Source organism: Grammomys surdaster, unplaced genomic scaffold (genome assembly GCF_004785775.1).
Source record: "Grammomys surdaster isolate TR1022 unplaced genomic scaffold, NIH_TR_1.0 627, whole genome shotgun sequence".
NCBI classification, from domain to species: Eukaryota; Metazoa; Chordata; class Mammalia; order Rodentia; family Muridae; genus Grammomys; species Grammomys surdaster.
In genome coordinates this window covers 11,061-29,662 of record NW_021605046.1, presented here as the reverse complement: position 1 = coordinate 29,662, position 18,602 = coordinate 11,061, and the positions used below count along the sequence as shown (strand labels likewise).

The window sequence follows — 18,602 nt, the reverse complement described above, 5'->3', positions numbered from 1 at the left end:
GCCACGTTTGGTGTGGCAGTTCTGCTCCAGTATCCTCAGCATCTGTGGGTACCATCTCTTGGGTACTGAGGAAAAGAATGATTCATTATGCATATGTCTCTCTTCAATGACTGGTGAGGTCAAACATCTTTCAAAAGCCCCTATGGGTGCTTTCCTTTGTGATTATCTGGGTATTCTAGTCTAATATTGCCTTTGAGGAACTGGAAGGGAGGTCATCAGACCTCCATCCAGCTATCCCTACACCAGCTATGAGACTGTGGTAGCCCTGCCCACAGGACAGCTATGAATGTAGCCCAACGCAAACAAACATCATAAACATTTTTGTAAAAGACCATGATACTTTTGTTATTTGAAAACTTCTGAATGCACAGTTCTCCAGTCTGTCAGTGACAATGCAGTTTTTGCAAACATCCAAAGGTTGGTCAAGCCTATTACAACTTCCCAACCTGTAAAACGGCAGCTTGTGTTAGCAGCTCAGGGCTGGGCCAGAGTTTAATGCGATGGGCTTATACATAGCTTCACTTATTTTCCCATGTGTTCCTGGTGATTGCCAGAGAACAGTGTGGAGGTCAAAACTGAGCATTCTCTCCTTCCATCACGTGGGTTCCAGGATCAAACTCATCTTCAGGTTTGGTGACAAGCACCTTGACTCCCTGAGCCATCTCACTGGCCCTCCTGTCTTTATTTTTATTAGATACTTCTGATTATGATTTGAAGTAGGTAATTAAATTAGAACAGGCAGATTAGTTATCATGCCCCTTGTCTCTAATAACTCTCCCTTGAGCCCATCTCTCTCTAAAGCATCAGCTCCAGCCAGAGCTTACAGGTGGCCTATATTCCCAGTTCTTGCTTCTTTGCCTCTATTCTCTCTGCCCTGCTCATACAGGGCTCTTGTCACTGCCCTCCTCCTATGTCCTTCATCAAGGTGGCCAGCCTTCCATACAGCTAACACACAAGTTATTCACCACTGTCCCTGAATTCTGCTCCCAGCCATGTTTACAGAGGCCCAGCCCTTGGCCTTGGCACACTTTTCTTCAGTGGCCTCTGTGTCAACCTAATCCCTTCCTCCAACACACTTGGTGAGCACCAAGCTGTCCCTCCAGAGGCTGCACCCACACATAAAGCAGCAGACCAATATTCTTTGTCCTGCAGCATGTGTATCCTAAGCCATGAGAAATGCTCAGGAAAACACAGCCCATGGCATACTCCTGGGGTGACATTGTTCTAAATAATAAGGAAACTAGATAGAGGTTAGGGGGCCTGGGTGTGGGGAGCTATTCAGGTAGTGGCAACTAGGCCTCTCTGAAGAGGTAGTGGGTCAAAACTCAAATGACAAGAAGGGGCAAGGTACACAGATGTGCTAGATGTATCAGAGCACTTCATGGGGAAGTTGCAAGTCCACGACGCTCCAGCAGGACCACCGCTGTGCAGGAGCAGCAGCTGGGGCCGAGTGGGAAGATGGGAGTGGAAAGCCAGCAGCCACCAGGCCTGGGAAAAGCACCAGTGAGCTCCAAGGAGGAAGAATGTGTGGTCTGGTCCACGGTTCTCACAAACATGGAGGTTTGTGATGGGGACGGTGGTGACGGTGAGGCTGGATCCTGGATAAAGCTATGACAGTTGATAGATACCTGAATCTTGGGAAGGAACTTCAGAGACCTGATGCTGAGCCTGCCAGCATCTTGACCACCCTGTGCTTCCATCTTGAACCTCCTCAACACTAAGACTCTGACTACCTGGGCATTGAGGGTCAAGCCTGAGCTCCTCAGTGGCCACCAGTGATTGCTTACAGTGGGTCACAGCTGACCTGGACACTTCTATGTAGACTATAGCAAGGCCGTGTTTCCTGAATTTATACCTTAGCATCCATGGGACTTAAGAACTCTCAGTCCTCAGGGCAGCTGAGCAATACAACTGGAAGTAACCAACAATCTTTCACTTATTCCCACACTCACCCGTTGTATCCACCCAACGAACACCCCACACACACCTACTCTGCTCCCTCATACCCCTAGCCAGCCCCATCTGTGCTCCTACCCACAGCCAGCTCCCAACCTGTGCTCCCACTCACCTATGTACCCTGACCCGTGTTCTCTCCTCAGCTCTTCAGAAGGCTGTTCCTTCTGGTGGTCAAGGCCTTTCTTAATGACCCTAAATGGACCTCCACATGCCCACCTCCCATCCAGTTCCCTCTTATTTCTCTTCTCTGGTCGAACTGGCTCTCTCTGGGGGCAGAGTGCTTGACGCCATCGCCTGTGTCTTTTGTGTATGGAACTATGGAACGGCAGGTGAGTGAGCAGTCTGTGAACCACTCTGTTGACTACACCCTTCTGTTTGCTGACCCCTCCCTGGGAAGGGCAGGGCAAACTTGGTCTTCATAGTCTTCTCTGGCCTCCTGAGTCTAGTTCGTCCGCCCAGTCAGATTCATCCCTAACCAACAGCTGGACCCGGGCTCACCCAGCTGGACGAGGTAGTAGACGGTCGGTCAGCAGCAGCTGCGTCTCCTCAGATATGGGCTGCATGGTAGAGGCACCGTGTTGCTCATATGCTCTGGAAAGCGACTGCGAGTTCTGGTAGCAGGTGTACAGTAGGGGACTGACGACCACATCATTCAGGTTTCCGCAGAGGTAGGGGAAGTTCCCGTGGCTTAGAGGAGAAGAAAGCATCCACTCAGCACCTGGTCTTGTGCTCGGCTTCGGTGAGGAATCACTGTGGATCCCTTGAGCATAAGAGCCAGGAGCTCTCTGAGGTCTCCTTCCCTGAGAAATCCTACAGCCCTTGCTGAGTACTGCCCTCCTAGAACCTGGGACAGAAATGTCACCTGTCACATCCAGCCAGAGGCAGAGCATTTGCTAGTTCACACTGTCCAATCCCCTTATTTGCAGTTGAGCAAGTTCAAGCCCAAATTAAAGAAGCTTGCCCAGAACCAAATGGCAATGACCTCAAAACAGCTGGTGTGTGTGTACGTGTGTGTGTTTGTGTGTGTGTGTGTGTGTGTGTGTCTCGCAATGGGGACTGTTCAGCAGACTTGTGTCCCAATGCCAAGCCTTACACCCTCCTGAGGATCTTTAGCAAAACAGGTCGGTGTCTGGACCCAAAGACCTAGAAAGTGAACAGCCTTGAGTAATGCTGGAGTGAATGATAGAATCCTTCTGATGACAGCTCTCAGGATAGAACTGCCCAAGCAGGGTCTGACCCCTTTGTCATCATAGGCTGCATGACCTTAGGCAAGAACTTGACCTTCCTGAAGCCTCTGCATGATAGGGAAATGTTAGATGGTCAGTCATGATAAGAATGAATGCCCCTGTCTGAATCTCACTATGGAGAGCTACGGCTAGACAACACGTGGGACACTATGGGACACCGTGAAAACCTGTTTCTCACACTCGAAGTGTGACAGACAGATTTGCTAAGACACTCGCTGGCCCCACACACATCTCTAAGTTGAGAATTTAGGTACGTTCTGTCTCTGGGGCAGGCCTGTGAATTCAAATTTCTGTTTACTCCCGTCCGATGCTGGAGTGTGGGACCGGCTGGACAGCACCATTCAGAAATGTGCCAGCTTACAAGAGGCCATCTTAGAAAACAGTATGCATGCCATGCTGCTGGTCATGCAAGGGCTGCAGGAAGCTGCCCTGCGAAACCAGATGAAAGCCGAGTTACAGAACAGCTGGCTGGGAAGCCTAGGTGGGGGTCAGGGAAGGGGGCATACTTGAGCAAAGCAGAGGAGCTGCCCTGAGTTTGCTCAGCGTGAGACTCGGGTCAGTGTGGCTCCCTTCATAAGACATCCTGCTCAGCCAAGGCACTGAAGGTCACATTTGTACCCTCCTTTCTGAATATTGTGTCTTTTTTGTTCCTAGGGTTGGCGGGGGGTACTGGTTTATTTTAGGAAAGGCAGTGCCCTGTAACATGAGCAGCTGCTGCTTCCGGCATTTTCCTGTCCTATTTCCACCTCTCTTCCTAGAGACAAGATGCCAAATGTACAATGGAGGAAGCAGATCCATGGTCCTGTACATCCCAGCAGCTCAGGTACTGCTTGCTGAATCTGCACACAGCTCCCTGCCTCAAAGTCTCTAGCTCATCCCTAAAGGATTTCTTCAGTTGAGCTATAATGCTACTTCCATGTGATATATACTAGCCACCACACAGGGGAAATCAAATCTTATCTTATCTCATGGAGTGACCATGGCTGAAAGCTGCACAATCCAAAATGACTAATGGCTCTGGGTGACAATGGGACAAGCCACGGGTTGCTTTGTCCATCTCCCGAGTCCTTGACAGTTTTATGCACAATGGCAGCAGGGCTTCAGTGAAACAGAGAGAATAAAGGAAAGGACAGCAAACAGAACAAGCCAGCGAGTGTCCTGGGTAGAGTCTCTATGCTCCAGCTGGGACAACCTGACACGTTCCATCGTTCTCAGCACTCTGGAGACTGGGTCCACTTCATTTGCTCATTGCCCTGGGTAGGGTTCAGACTGGCTCAGGATGCCTTTGGAGTTGGCCCAAGATGAGGTCACGGTTTTGCATGGGATTCCTTGCATGCTTCTCCACCTCCATGGCTGGGTGCATAGCTGTACTTGCCTTTAAATATCACTGGTTTGGCCTTGCATATTTTCAGTAAGTTGTCCGGAACAGACACTGGTTCACCAGAGGCCACCACCGGGAAGGTGACTGAAGCCGGTCCCATCAAGCCAGCCTGGGGCACACAAGCCATGCTGGGACCTTCTAGGAACACAACAAGCATATGAGTAAAACCTAGCAAATGAGGCATCTGTCCCCAGCCCACCCAACATCCATCTACCCCACAAAACTGCTGCCTGACCTATCTCCATACTCATAATTGGGCTCGCTCAGCCCCACCTTCCCCACCAATAAACACTGTCTGCATCATCCGCTGAGAAGCTGCTTGGAGACCTTGCTAGATCAGGGGCTAATACAGAAGTAGAATGGGAGTCTAGACCTTAGGAAGCAACAGACATGTGAGAAGAGGTCCCTCTGCTATGCCAGGGTCCAGTTGCCCAGAACCGCCTCAGGCATCTGCACATAGGCACACATGCTGCTAGCAGCCCACCACCACTGGCACCCAACTTTGGGATTGGGCAAGGCCATAACCACGTACCATGCTTAGCTCTGCTGCCACTACCCTGGATGAAGCCGCCATCTGTGGTTGATTTAGACTCTGGGGACCACCCTTTGTGCCGTTTTTTGGGAGGCCCAGAGTTTGGCAAGATACCTAGACAATAGTCAGAGCATGAGTTAGGCTACCATTGGAAGCTGGTGTCAATAAAATCCTCCCTTGACTTGGAGTGCACATCTGTTTTGTTTTGTTTACAAAGGTAGGGCTCACATCCAGGACCTTGTACATGCTTGGCAGATGTTCTACCACTGAGCTACATCCTTAACCCTTGGTAGTTTGTAAAATCACAGCCTTACAATGGGTTTTAAGTTCTTGTCAAGTAAGTATCTAGGAAGAAGGAAACACCCTGTCGATTTTTATAAATGTTTTACACCAGGGTAGTGTTTAAGCGGAATCTCTCTAAGTTTAAGGTTTTAAAAAAAACAGCCAAATAATAAGAAAATCTACCAAGAAAGTGGTTTAATCAGAAGTAGAAAGAATACAAGTAAAACCCTTAAATGAAACACTTAGCCAAGGGTTCGGCCTCAGTAAGCTACAGCCACCAGTATCCACCACATTACCTAAAGGTCCAGCGCTCAGTCCACCAACTCAGTTTTGCCACTTGAGGGCAGTGCTGATCCACCTGCACACCCACTTCCTGCTCTCCAACCCCACCATCACCTCCACCCAACCTGGAAAGCTAATGTCACATGTTGAAAAGCAAGACCAGAAGCTGGACCCACCGTTGCATGTGAGCCTTTGCCCACTCTAGATGGTGACATGTTCATGACTTAAAACTATTTGCAAATTATTCAAGGTACCAAAAATGGGCTACCATATTTTCTTGAAAATCTAGACACAAATTTTCTCATCTTTAGAGCCCCCGTCTTGACTTTGCTGCATTTTAAACTCACCTGGACACTTTTTAAACTACCTAGCCAAGGGTGTTGGTGCATGCCTTTAATCCCAGTACCCAGAAGGCAGAAACAGGCAGGTTTCTGTTGAGCTCAAGACTAGCCTGGTCTACATTGCAAGTTTTAGGCCAGCTAGGTCTACATGGTGAGACTCTGCCTTCAAAAACAAGAAAAGCAAACAAAAACCTGTCTGCCTGAACACAAGCGTATTCCAAGGAACCCAAGAACCTCAGCATGTGAGGAATGAGTCATCCAGATACCTGGAGCTCCTGGGTGATAAGAACTAGTGCTGAGGGTAATGTCTCCTTCAGTGTAAGCAGAGAATGTACACAGGTCTGGCAGATGCTCGTCTAAGCTGTCTCTTCCTAGGCGCTCTCTAGAGCTACCACAGGGGGCCTCTGAAGTGACAGTAGGAACACATACCGTGTCACTAGTGCCCAGGTTATTCTGAAGCCTGCAGCAGTTTGAGACTGACTGCTGTAGAGTCCCTCCAAAGGGACCCCAAATACAACCTCACCACTAGATAGACTGAAGCAGAAGAAAATAAATCAAGAAACAAAATAGCACAGGGTTAAAGGGCACTGGTCCTACAAAGCCCTTTCAAACCAGCAGGTTTCTTTGCCTCAGAGGTAGTACTCTACCTCTGCACCAGGTGTTCAGTTCACTAGATACTGGTCCCAGAAACAGAGGAAGAGCTCCTCAGAGAGAGGACCACTGGCTCCTCTAGGAAGTGGTCCTGAACTAGAGGGCAGGGCTAGAGCTGAGGATTCTCTTCCTCCTCTAAAAGGTCAACCTGGACTCTACTGGGACTCTACACCAGTAAGTACTCTCAAAACATCAGATACCAGCATTTCTGGTTGAGGGGATCCCTTCTGGCATTTCTAAGGAGGAAGTTCGGGACTTTTAGCTTCCTGTCCCCCCTACTTGGGAGCACTGGCCCTCATCTGAGACATGGCATCTAATTCATATCGTCCACCAGGGAGCAGCATTTCACTGAGAGCAGCGAGTGTCAGTTGGAAGACGTTTCCTATACACTGCTTTTGAGTGCTCTCCTCCCCGCAAGGACAGAGAAGGCATGGTAGCTCTGATATATATGCCTGTACTCAACTCTATAACCCAGGTCAGCCAGTGTCTCTCACTTAGTCCTTCTCTCAGCTGGGGACTCCAAGGTGCCTTCAAAAGTCAAAGATTACAGTAGGTTGCTGGGACTCCAAGAACTCTTTTGTGAGAGAGGAGACTATGGCCCTGAGCTGGGCTCTAGAAGGCCATCTAACAGAGGTGGGGTGAGCACTGAGAGACGGGGCAGAGTGTGGACATCATGTTGGGGCCACCAAGACCATGAACAATTGAAGGCAGAGAATAAGGTTCGACGGGCTGATTCCAGAAGACCTTTAAGGCTCCAGCAGGCTGGAATTTAAAGATCTCCATTCCCCACACAACTCCACAAGGTAGACTTGGAAAGTTCAAATCCAGTCCTGAAGGAGCCTCTGTAGGCTACTGCCCAAGGCAAAGGTCCAGGCCCAGGCTGAGCGGAGCTAGTACACCATCTGAGGTATGAGTTGTGTGACATCAGGAATAAGTGTCTTCTAGCTAAGCTCAGGAGAAAAGCCATGGACAGCAAGGGACCTCCTGTCCTTATGACCAAGGACTGGTCTTCGGTAATGTGGCTGCTGCATCAGCCCCTGGAGGAAGGTGGGAGTCTTGAGAGTAGGGTAGAGAATGATAAAGGCTCCAGGAATGTGGAAGCTAGTTAAGACTGGAAAGTCTTGGATCCATGCGGAGCAGAAGGATTGCTTCCGTCAGCAAATGGTTACACAAACTACAGATTTTGACCAGAGAAGCCTTTGGGCACAACTATTCCAGCACAAGGTGCTTCTCTGGACCTCTGTCTCTTCCTTGATGATAAAAATAAAACCCAGGCACTACACTGTACCCATGAGCTGCAAACCCATCCCCAAGATGAACACTTTCAAAGGGCTTTCCAGTGTAGTGTCTCAGGCCCTAAGCTCCAGCTCAGCCGTGTTCGAAAGGTCAGAGGAGGGGAAGAAACAAAGCAAGAAGGGAAGGGGAGCAGAGAAGACTTGCTGTCGGAAGGCTTGAAAGTGGAGAAGAAGTCTTGCCCCTAAGCTGTGTTCTTAGGAACAGCAATGGTGGGCGTGCACTGTGAGGAGTCTGAAGGCAGTCCTCAGGTGTCTTTGTCTCCTTCCTCCCACAGGACTCTGGAACTCAGTTAGCTCCTTCCCCAGGGATTAACTGGACAAGTATCAGTGGTGGGCTGATGCTGACAACCATTGCCAGTATCATTCAATGATCTCCCAGATGTGCAGTGATTCCACGCAGCATCTGGAGAGCCTCTTACTGTCCCTCAGGGTGGCATACTAACTCCCAAGGATGGACTGCTGAAGAGGCTACAAGGTCTTGTGGCTTACAAAACAACTGGGCTCTGAGTTCACTCTTATCTGTTCTGACATCAACACTCCCAGTCTTCCTGACACCTACTTCAAGAGGTCAGCTGCCATCAGCACAGAGCCCCTCACTGCCCCTCAGCACACAGGATGCCTCCCATATATGACTCACACAGCACTGGCCCAGGCACAGACCGGAGGACATGTGACACCAATCCCGATGCTCACTAATGCAACATTAGACTCTGGAGGCTCCATGTCTCCAGTCCCATAGCTCCCCTGCTCCCGCTGGCCCAGGTCTAGAGAAAAGAAGGGCCCCAGCACCCCCCAGGGTCAACAGCACTACCTAAGGCTGAGGGGCGTGGCAGGGCAGACAGGCTACTCTTCACCAGCTGTGGGTGCTTGGGAGAATCCTTGCCATTGAAGACAGCAGGACCTGTAGCTGTGGTCACTGAGAGGTGATCAGAGGCTGGTCCTGAAAGCAGAAAGGATGGAAAGGGGATCAGACCACACATACACATGCACAGACAGGCAAACATACTAAGTCTGTGCTGGTGAGTCCCATCAGGAAAGTAGGGTTCCTGACATAGTGATTCTGCCACATAAACACATACACACACGCAGATACACACATGCATTCACATGTGCACATTTGCTTACACACTCATAAACCCACATACATACACATGCATGTGTGCATAGAGATACACATGCATACCTGTGTGCACATTCTTACCCATGTGGACATACATGTGTACGTATGAATGCAAACACATTTCTGATTTCACAGACATGCACAGGTATGCATATAGGAGCATACGCACGTTCTCCTGCTTATACACTCAAGTGTACAGAAACATACTTAATAAACACACAAATCTACAAGGAATCAATATACACAAATACATGTATGCATACTTAGAAATAAATACATGTTCCTGCTCACACATGAACAGATAAGCAGAAACAAACTTACAAACATGAGCATACAGATGCCATGAACCTTTGCTTTCACCCCAGTGGATCTAGTGTGGATGAAGGTAGGACCTGGGGTGCGTGTGTGTCTGGGCTTCCTAACTCACAGCCCCACATCTGAGATGGATGCTTCTGTTTGCTTCTACCTTCTTCTCCTCTGAAATTCAGTTTATATCAAAATACAGCCAGGTTTCATGTTTTCTCTTGCCAATTGGTGGTGGCACACACCTTTAATCCCAGCATTTGGAAAGCAGAGACAAGCAGATCTCTGAGTTTGAGGACAGCCTGGTCTACAAAGTGAGTTCCGGGATAGACAGGACTATACAGAGAAACCCTGTCTCAAAAAAAAAAAAAATCAAATCAAGGAAGGCTGGCAGGTGGGTTACTGACAGCGTCCGGGCTACTTAGAGGGTTCAGGTTCCCTAAGTCTTGAGAATAATTCTGGGGACAACCACGGATTCTGGTCTTAAGGAGGCCCCTGAAATTGTCTGAAAAGCTTTCAAGTAGAAGCAACACTTAGGGGCAGTGCCCTGTGACAGTTAGAATGTGGTTCTGGGGCTGACTACCTTGTGTCCAAACCACAGTCCCACTACTTATGAGCTGTGTGACCTGGGACACTAACTGAATCTCTTCAAATTTCAGTGTTGCCTCCATAGAATAGGTCAGGGTACCAGCTGGCAGAGTCACTGTGTGAAGGATTCAGGTGGGTAGACATCCAGTACATGAAACAGAGCTGGCTCAGAACAAGCACCATTGGGGGCTGCTGTCGCTATAATCCCATTTGGCTCACCCTGTGAGCTGGATCGGAAAGGACCCCCAGGTTTACATAGGGGAAAGAGTTAAGTTCCCAGAATTAAGTGAAGTGCACAACCACTCAGCATGGATGATGGCTCTGGCCTCTACACTAGGTACTTAGACACGGAAACAGCAGGCTCCCCAGTCCACAGTGGAAAAGGGAGTGAAGGGCCTAGACACTGGAGGAAGATGCCAGAGGCCAGCCAGGGAAGGGAGCCTAGAGTCTCGGAAGGACAGCATGTTCCAGCCACAGGGATGGCTGGGTGGTAATGCAGAGCCCAGGACACTGGCTTCACTCCCTGAGCAATATACCACACCAACTTTCTGGGAAGAAGGAATGAAAACCACCAGTGGCCTTTGAGTCCTCAGGAAGGTTGCTATCTCTAGGTAGCAGTAACTATGCTTACTTATGGCCATCTTCTGTTTGGTGCAAACTTGCATCCTTCCCCCCCACCCCAATCCCTGTGAGGTCCTGGGCAAGCCTCAGCCTTCACGAGCCTCCATTTTCCAAACATTCCACAGGACATGGTGAGCCTTAGTGAGGTGCGTGCACAGAGTAGGCACACACATCATGGGGTAAATGATCGGATCTAAACTCAGGCCCTGCTAGAAATCCACTTGAAATGCTGGCTTGGTGCTTGTCATTCATGACCTAAGCATGCAAATGAACTCTGATATGGGATCCCACCACGGGGGAATCACACTCCTTATCAAGAAGAAGAGCAGGGAAGCTTTTCCAACATGGACACTTTGCTTAAACTTACAGATTCGAAATGACACAGAACAACAACATGCAAGGTGAAACTTACAAACTCAAAATGACATAAAATGAGACAACACACAGTGTGTCCTTTATTTATTTTGAAGAATGCCAACACCAGGTGTGTGGCTTTTAGCACCTGGGACACCACTCTGAGGTCTCACCTGCCTGTTGAGCTCCCACTGGGACACTGGGGTTTGTCCCAGGAACAGGCTCAGTGGGGAAGGCAGCCAGGGACCCCGAGCCCTCCAGTGGTGGGAAGAGAGAACTGGAGCAGGTGTTGGTGGAGTTCTGCCGACTTTTGAACTCTAAGGGAAACAAGAAGTACATGTGAAATCTAATTGGCTCTTCTCCAACGGCTGCAGAATGACTTCCTGGAGCGAGCAAAACTGACTATGGGAGAGAGGCACAAGAGTATTTATAAAGGATGCCGGCGCCATGCTAGTCTCTGCTTCCGTGTGTTGCAGGGCAGAGGTGCCATGTTCCATAACCAGTTCTCTGCCTAAGGGTGGCTCTATTAACAGAGAGAATAAGAGTGCCCAATGGGAGGAAAAAGAAATACAACTTATGAAACTGAGCTATCTCAGCTCTGTGCTTAACATCCAAGGAGACACAGAGTAATGCCCCAGGGCTGGACCAGTCAGCACCCCCCTCCACCCCTACACATCCTCTTTCATAAATTCTGCCCCCCAGCAACAGCTCTGACCTGAGAACAAGATAGAGAACTAGACCCATGAGGGAAACCAGCTTCATCCATGGGGCCTGGGAACTGATTGATACAAACTGGGAACTTATTAAGCAGTCATAGAATAAAGTAGAGGAAGAGAAAATGTGGGGAAAGAGGAAAAGATGAACTGCACTCAGTCACTCATACCCAAGACCTCTTCCTTCCACTCAAAGAACTAGTAGGGTTGATTCCTGGATATTCAGAAAAGTAGGGGACAAAAGGACCGCTCTCCTGACTACTTCTGGGAAGTTCTTTCTTAGGCATACTCCATCACCCAGGGCAGGACTCAGGGCAGCCAATGACCTTGCTCTTCCTCAGCTGACACAGTGGATACAAGGGAGACTAAGGGGCCACGGTGCAGCCTTTCCTGGTAAAGCCGAACTCACCCCTGGTGACTAGCACCACAGAGCTCTCTCTTTGGTCACAGGGAAGAGGGTTCAGGGATGCAGAGGGCATGGCATTGTTCAAGCTCAGCTTTCTCAGCCTCCTCCCGGTGACACTTTGAGGACAGAAGCCTCTTGCTGGGGGCTATCTTACACACTGTCGGGTATTTAGCAGTATTGGAAGTGTCTGCACCAGCCTCTAGTCTTTATGATCAGGAGCGTCCCCAGGCGGTGATAAATGTCCCTTGGGAACAAGAAATGTTCCTAACATTCACCAAATAGAGCCTCAGTACCAGATGGCTCTCAGCTAGTGTTTACCCAGCCCAGTGAGCCTGTCACATAAGCTGTCCAAGTACCATTGACTCCAAGGAGCATCTTCAGTGCCATGCTCCTGCTACAGCCTGTACCACTGTACAGAGGTCCCACCCCCAGCCCCACAATGCCCACTGGGAGTGCATACCCAGCTCCCTACCCCTGCCCCTCCGGATTCAAGCCCCTCCCTCACCGGAGCCTTTCCAGCAAATCAAAGGTCCTTTGGTGAGTGCCCCTTGTGCGTTTCGAACCAGATAGTACTTGAGGTGCTTCTGCTTCTTGGGCTGTGTGGTCAGCTTCAGGTTGATGTGGTTGGAGAACTCGGTGAAGTAGCAAAAGCCTTTCTTCCCACAGCCAACACAGTTCCCAGAGAAACCTGGGCAGAAGGAAGCAAACCATGAGCCTCTCCACCTCCCTTTCGACTCCCTTCCGGCCTCTTCTTCAAACAACTTGCATACATACCATCACCCAGAGGGTGCCATAGGCAGAGGACCTGTCATGGGAATCAGGGCGGGGACTCAAGACACCCTTAAGTCAACAGGTCCTAAGAGACTGGGCCAGAGAAGTGAGTCTGGGCAAGCATGAGAGATTTCACCCTCTTGGGGGCATACTGAAAGTTCCATGTATGTGAATGGATGAAGAAAATGTAGTCTACATACAGAATGGAATTTTATTCAGCCACAATGAAGAACACAATTGTATCATCTGGGGGGGGGATGAATGGAACTGGAGGTCATCATGTTAAGTGAAATAAACCAGACTCAAAAAGACAAACATGCTTTTCTCTCATATGCAGAATCTATATTTTAAACATATATGTATGTATGTATTTATGTATATGGGTGGCTATACATACACACACACATTTATTTAAAAGCTAGAGAAAGAGGAAAAAGAGGATAACAGGGAAGAAAGACAAAATATTATATATTTTCTGATATGCAGAATCAGGATATTTTTATATGCATCACATACATGATGCATACTGATATACATAATATATATTGCTTAGATCTATAATAAAGGGGTAACATGGAAAGGAGGACAAGAGCCAGTGAGGGGATAGGAGGAGGGGCCAGGAAGGGTAGCTGTGGGCAAATATGAGCAAACTACAATAATATACATGCATGAAAATATCACAGTACAACCCATTATTTTACATGCTAAGAAATACCAAACGCATGGTGGGGAGTCTGGGAGTGAAAACCAAAGTTCAGCAACCAGCAGAGTCGAGACACTGCCATGGTTGTGTCAGGGCAGGCAATCTTCCTACCGTGATAGACAGGCCTCTGCCGGCTTGCGGCCCTAGACAAACCATCTGGGTAGTGATGAGAAGCCTCCTTGTGTGAGCTACAAACGTGCAGAGCATGTGTTTAAAAGGATCTCTACAAAGCACAAAGCCATTCCAACAGAGCCAGCCACGGGCACCGGTTAATACAAGAGACACATGATGATTCAGCCTCTCCATTCACCTACTGCTCCTGTGTAAGCCATCCTGAAACAACCTTGCTCTGTCAGTAGCTGGTCTGATTCCTGTGAGTCCAAGGTCCTGGGTCAAGGGAGGCCCTGGCCTGGGGCAGAGCCAGGTTTACTTACTTTATCACGCTCTCTGTTTGATGGTCTCCAGAGGTCATTTTGCGTTGAGGCCATAAAAGCCACATGTCTCTACATAAGCATTGCTCTTAAACAGGCTGTCCCTGGGGACTCTGGCTAATATTCAAAAGAAGCCCAGTAGGTGAGATAAAAAAAGTTAAAACCATTGCCCCAGAGAAGACTCCATATTGCACAAAATCTCCAATCAGCACATCATGAACAGTTTAATATTCTATAAAAGGCCTTAGAAGCAGGAAAAAAAATAGCCTGTCAGGGATAGGTAGAGGATGAATCGACTATCAAAATCCTACTCATGCTGTACCAGTGTGAACAGGTAACATCACAACACAGACAATGCTGTGTGGGACTCGGGAGAGGCTAATGCGCACACAGGGTCAGGCACATTGTGTCATTCACTGTCAAATGCGCAGGGCACCCAGCTTCACCGACCCACTGCCAGTCACTATGGAAAACAAAACTTTCTTGTGAAATCCTTTGAATCAGACACACACAGAATGGCATGTAACCCCAACCCCAGGTCCACAGGCACCCAAGGCTGTGGATTCAAGCATCCATCTCCAGCTTCATCTTCTCACCAAGACAAGGTGCCTCTTAACTCATCCACTCCGACTACCCCTATTCTGCCCAGTCTCGGTCTCTTCTACAAATCCCCTACACCTGTCCGGCCACCTCCTAGTACTCAGCTCCCTGACTCTCAGGAAGCTGGCACTTTCCCAGACCCACACACTCATCTTGCTCTGAGTCCTGGAATCTGCTTAGCAACAAGGAAATGTATACTCGTAGCTCTCTTCCAAAGGGCCATGCTGGCGTGACTGTTAACATGTTGAGATGTAAGCGGGTATGTGCTGACTGAGAGCACCATGTGACAACATTATCAAGGAGGTCAGAAAGAGGGGCATAATTAACCAATTAATCAATAATAACTAACCCTTCTATGTATCTGTTAGCTTCCAACCTAGAAACCTTGAGACACACACAACCTGACTGGCACTCAAAACTACAACCTTGAGAAATGTCCAGAGTTCCTGAGAAGGAATTCTAAGCCTGAGCACGGAAAAAAAAATACTGAGCAAGACACAGGAACTACAAGGTCAAGGACACTGAAGAGACCAGCTAGCCAGGTCACAAGCTATGTACATGGGGGCCTCATGGTGTCACCAAGCATGCCCAGCGGGCTGTGACTGTAACCATGTGTGAGCTTCTGATGGCTCAGAGATAAGAGTCAGCTCCTGGTCCAGTTGCATAGTGGATAGTAGGGTGTCAGCAAGCAGACTGCATCTCCTCCACATCTTCCTGTGCTTAAAGTAGGCACAGTTTAGCCCCTGCACCAGGTCTCAGAGTCCCACCAGACTCCAGACACCAGCATCCAGCATGACAGCAGATGGCACAGGTCACATGGGAGTCTGATCTATCTCTGACACAGATACCAGCCTTAGAGTGGAAATTCACACAAGATTCCCCAAGAACCAAAATGAGCACCCCCAAAGCCAGAGACATGGATCAGCCACAGAGAAGAGGCTGTGCATTATTCTGCTAAGCCCAATGAACAGGCATTCCAACACACTTAGAAAGAAACAAGGGACGAGGGTCTTAAGCCTCAGAGAGCCAAAGGGCTCAAACTGCAGGCAGGGTCAAAGGTCTGTGGCAGACTTTCCAGACTTTGATGGGCTCCTCAGGCAACACAAGCCTGGAGCAGACTAAACAGACATATTTACGGAGGTCTCCTGGCAGGGCAAGAGCTTTAAAGTGGTCTTAGACGGAACGATCAGGGCTTAGTGCAGTAATAATAAAACACAAATCCAAGGACCCCACAGCGCCCTGACTATGGGCACATGAGGCCATTTACTCTGGTGTTTACGCTCAATCTCTTTTCCTGTCATGAGGTGCTCATCATTCTGAGCAGGTGGGGTTATAGGAACTGGCCTGCATTCCTTTCAAATAGTAAATTTGTGATGCCTAGAGCTGATGCAGTTATTTGTTGTTTTGTGGGGCTTTCTCTTGAAAAGTCAATATTGTGTAAAAGGATTTCCCCCTAAAAGGGGGTAGTAGGTAAGAGCCCTAATTCAAAGAACAAAGCTATAACAAGACCCCTGTTAAATTACCCCCACAAATACATAAAATGTTACCAGATCCCCGGGTGTTTAGTGTCCCGGCACCTTGGTTATAAGCATCATCAACAACAGTATTGTCTGAGGAAGGCCAGCCATCAGATAAGAGACCCTGACAAGAGACAGACAGACAAAACAAGATGGGGCCCAAAAACTGTCTGTCTGCTCCAAAGTTTATGATGCAGAAGATATGGCCCAAGCTTAGTGTTTGGTTTATGGTGGCATCTAACAAACCCAAAGGTCGCCATCCTCCACCAAAACCTCAGGCTGACTTTTGCAACTGGACAAACAAAATCCCAGAGGATGGTTCCAGGCTATTTACTGAGCAGAAAGGAAAAGCACAGAGGGGCTGGGCCAAGTCATCACCCAAACTCAAAGGCTGAGCAATCCAGTTGACATCTGGCAAGGAGCTTGGGACACTCAGCACCCAAGTAATCAAATTCATAAGCCTCAACACTGTCCCTGGGGGCTGGGATGAAGCTGAGAGGCAGAGCATTCATAAGCAAGTAGGAACTCCTGGGTTCTAGCAGAGTCAGGGCCCGGGGCAGGGCAGATCACTGGAAAATACCACACTCTGAACAAAGAAGAGATCCTAAGAAGATGCCACCTCCACATAACTAGAGGGGGCCATCTGGGCCACCTAGGGAGATCTTCAGCTGCAAGAGAAGGTGACGGGGATCCCCTATGGGCTTTCTTCTGGTCTCTGTTCCCCAGTGAGCAGCCGTGCATTGACTCTCCAGATGTTTGTCCCAACACTGACAGCCTGAGCTGAGCAGCCAGCAATTCTGCGACCCCTCAAAATCTCCAAGTCACCTTGGGCCTCAGCAATAGCAGGTGAACAGACTATAGATTTTAGGACACTGCTTAAGTATTCTAAATTACCAACATAATTGCTGTTCTCAATTTGACACTAGCAAGGTTTGTCAACACACTAAGTAGTTAAGGATGTCCCTGGAAACTGTATTTCATAGAAGCCTTTCACCTGCTCAAAAATGAGATCAATTAAATAGTATCTAAGGATTTCTCTACTCCCTGTGAAGTCACAGAGACACTTCCTATGACAGAAAACACTGGCACTCTCTTAATGACTATCAGAGAATTCCTTGTTGTCCTAACTGATAGTGCTGGGTGCAATCTAGTTTCTCTTAGACCCAAGTCTGGGGTCTTAGGTCTTTATCTGTGCCATTTGCAAGGAGGCTCACTTTGTCCTCTCACAAAAGTCAGGGCTTTCTGGTATCCATGAGCTTGCTCGGCACAGAGTTGCTTCAAGACAGGCAAGCCACACACAGCACCCTAAAGCCCAACATAGTACAAATCTGACAGACATTTTTCTTTTTTGTTTAATGATTTTTTTTCACTTTAAAACCATAACCTTTTCTACTTCAAAAACTTCTTACATTTGTGTGTAATTTCAAGCAAAAAGCATGAACTTATAAATAAATAAATAAATAAATAATCCTAGACTAGTAGCTGTTTCATCCTATGGATTGCCTCAAGCTTATTTACTTGACCTGAAAACACACACACAGTTTACCTTCCAGATAAGGGAACTTCTCAAGTCCTCGCCATACTTACAGATCATTTATTAATTTAAGTCTTGGTACATGTAAAATTCATAAAGGCTTACTGTTAATTTCTTTTAAGCTTTTGTAAGGCTCTTACACCTGTTACCACACAAAGACATAACCTCTAAATGATTTTTTTACAAATATAAGAACATGAATCACAGGAGGAAAAGCAAGGAAATACAGAGCTGAAGGTCCGATGTATTAAAATCCCTTACCAACAAACCATCTCATCAGGTATAAGTAATGCTTCCAAGGGAGCCTAGCATACAGTGTTCTCCCTGTCTCTTATGAGTCCAAGATTTTTTCTTTGTATTTCTTTGGCCTGAAACTTACTTTTAAACAAATAAAAATCTGCGTGCAACTTTCAGTCTTTTTTACTAGACTCTAGATTTTTCTGAATAGGGCCATTCACGTTAGCCGCACATAATAAAAACGGCACGTACAAAGACATAAGAAATGTGTGGTCCTTACCTTCTAACGATGACAACTGCTGCTCAGCCTCCAGATACAGCTGGGAGAAGATGGGCTGGGGCACCAGGGTGTTGGAGCGTAAGGAAGCCTCGATGGAGTTGTGGAGGACTTCTTCAAACCGCGTGCTCTTTAGCTGTCCAGCATAGGAATTGCCCATTTCCAGAGCACAGAGAGGATGGAGTCTTCTGGTTAAAATGACATTTCAGTTCTGCCAAGAAGGGCTGACTCCACACAAAGCCCGATGAAGAGACAAACAGAGCAGCAGCAATAGCAGCAGCAGCAGCAAGAAGGGATGGGTTGCGGCCTCTGCTCAGCCCCAGACAGGAGAGGGCGGGCGGCTCTCTGCAGCTACTGCCAGGCAATTACAGGAAGTTATATAAGTAACAACCCCCACTGATTCCACACTCACAGAGCCCACTGCCTCTTAGAACATCGCACAAGGAAGAGTTCAGGCTTT

General features: G+C 48.2%; 1 protein-coding gene across 1 annotated transcript in view; it reads right to left on the bottom strand.

Annotated features, from left to right (window-relative positions):
- Positions 1 to 18,302, bottom strand: part of LOC114633407 (protein GREB1-like) — a gene marked incomplete at its 3' end in the record, with an annotated part of 19,289 nt that extends 987 nt beyond the window's left edge. Inside the window, 9 exon segments of the mRNA XM_028781988.1 lie at positions 2,455 to 2,482; positions 2,484 to 2,643; positions 4,575 to 4,722; positions 5,117 to 5,230; positions 8,779 to 8,907; positions 11,127 to 11,270; positions 12,578 to 12,760; positions 13,658 to 13,759; positions 18,146 to 18,302. Of these exon segments, the coding sequence (XP_028637821.1) occupies positions 2,455 to 2,482; positions 2,484 to 2,643; positions 4,575 to 4,722; positions 5,117 to 5,230; positions 8,779 to 8,907; positions 11,127 to 11,270; positions 12,578 to 12,760; positions 13,658 to 13,759; positions 18,146 to 18,302 (1,165 nt within the window).
- Positions 18,303 to 18,602: the final 300 nt, after the last annotated feature.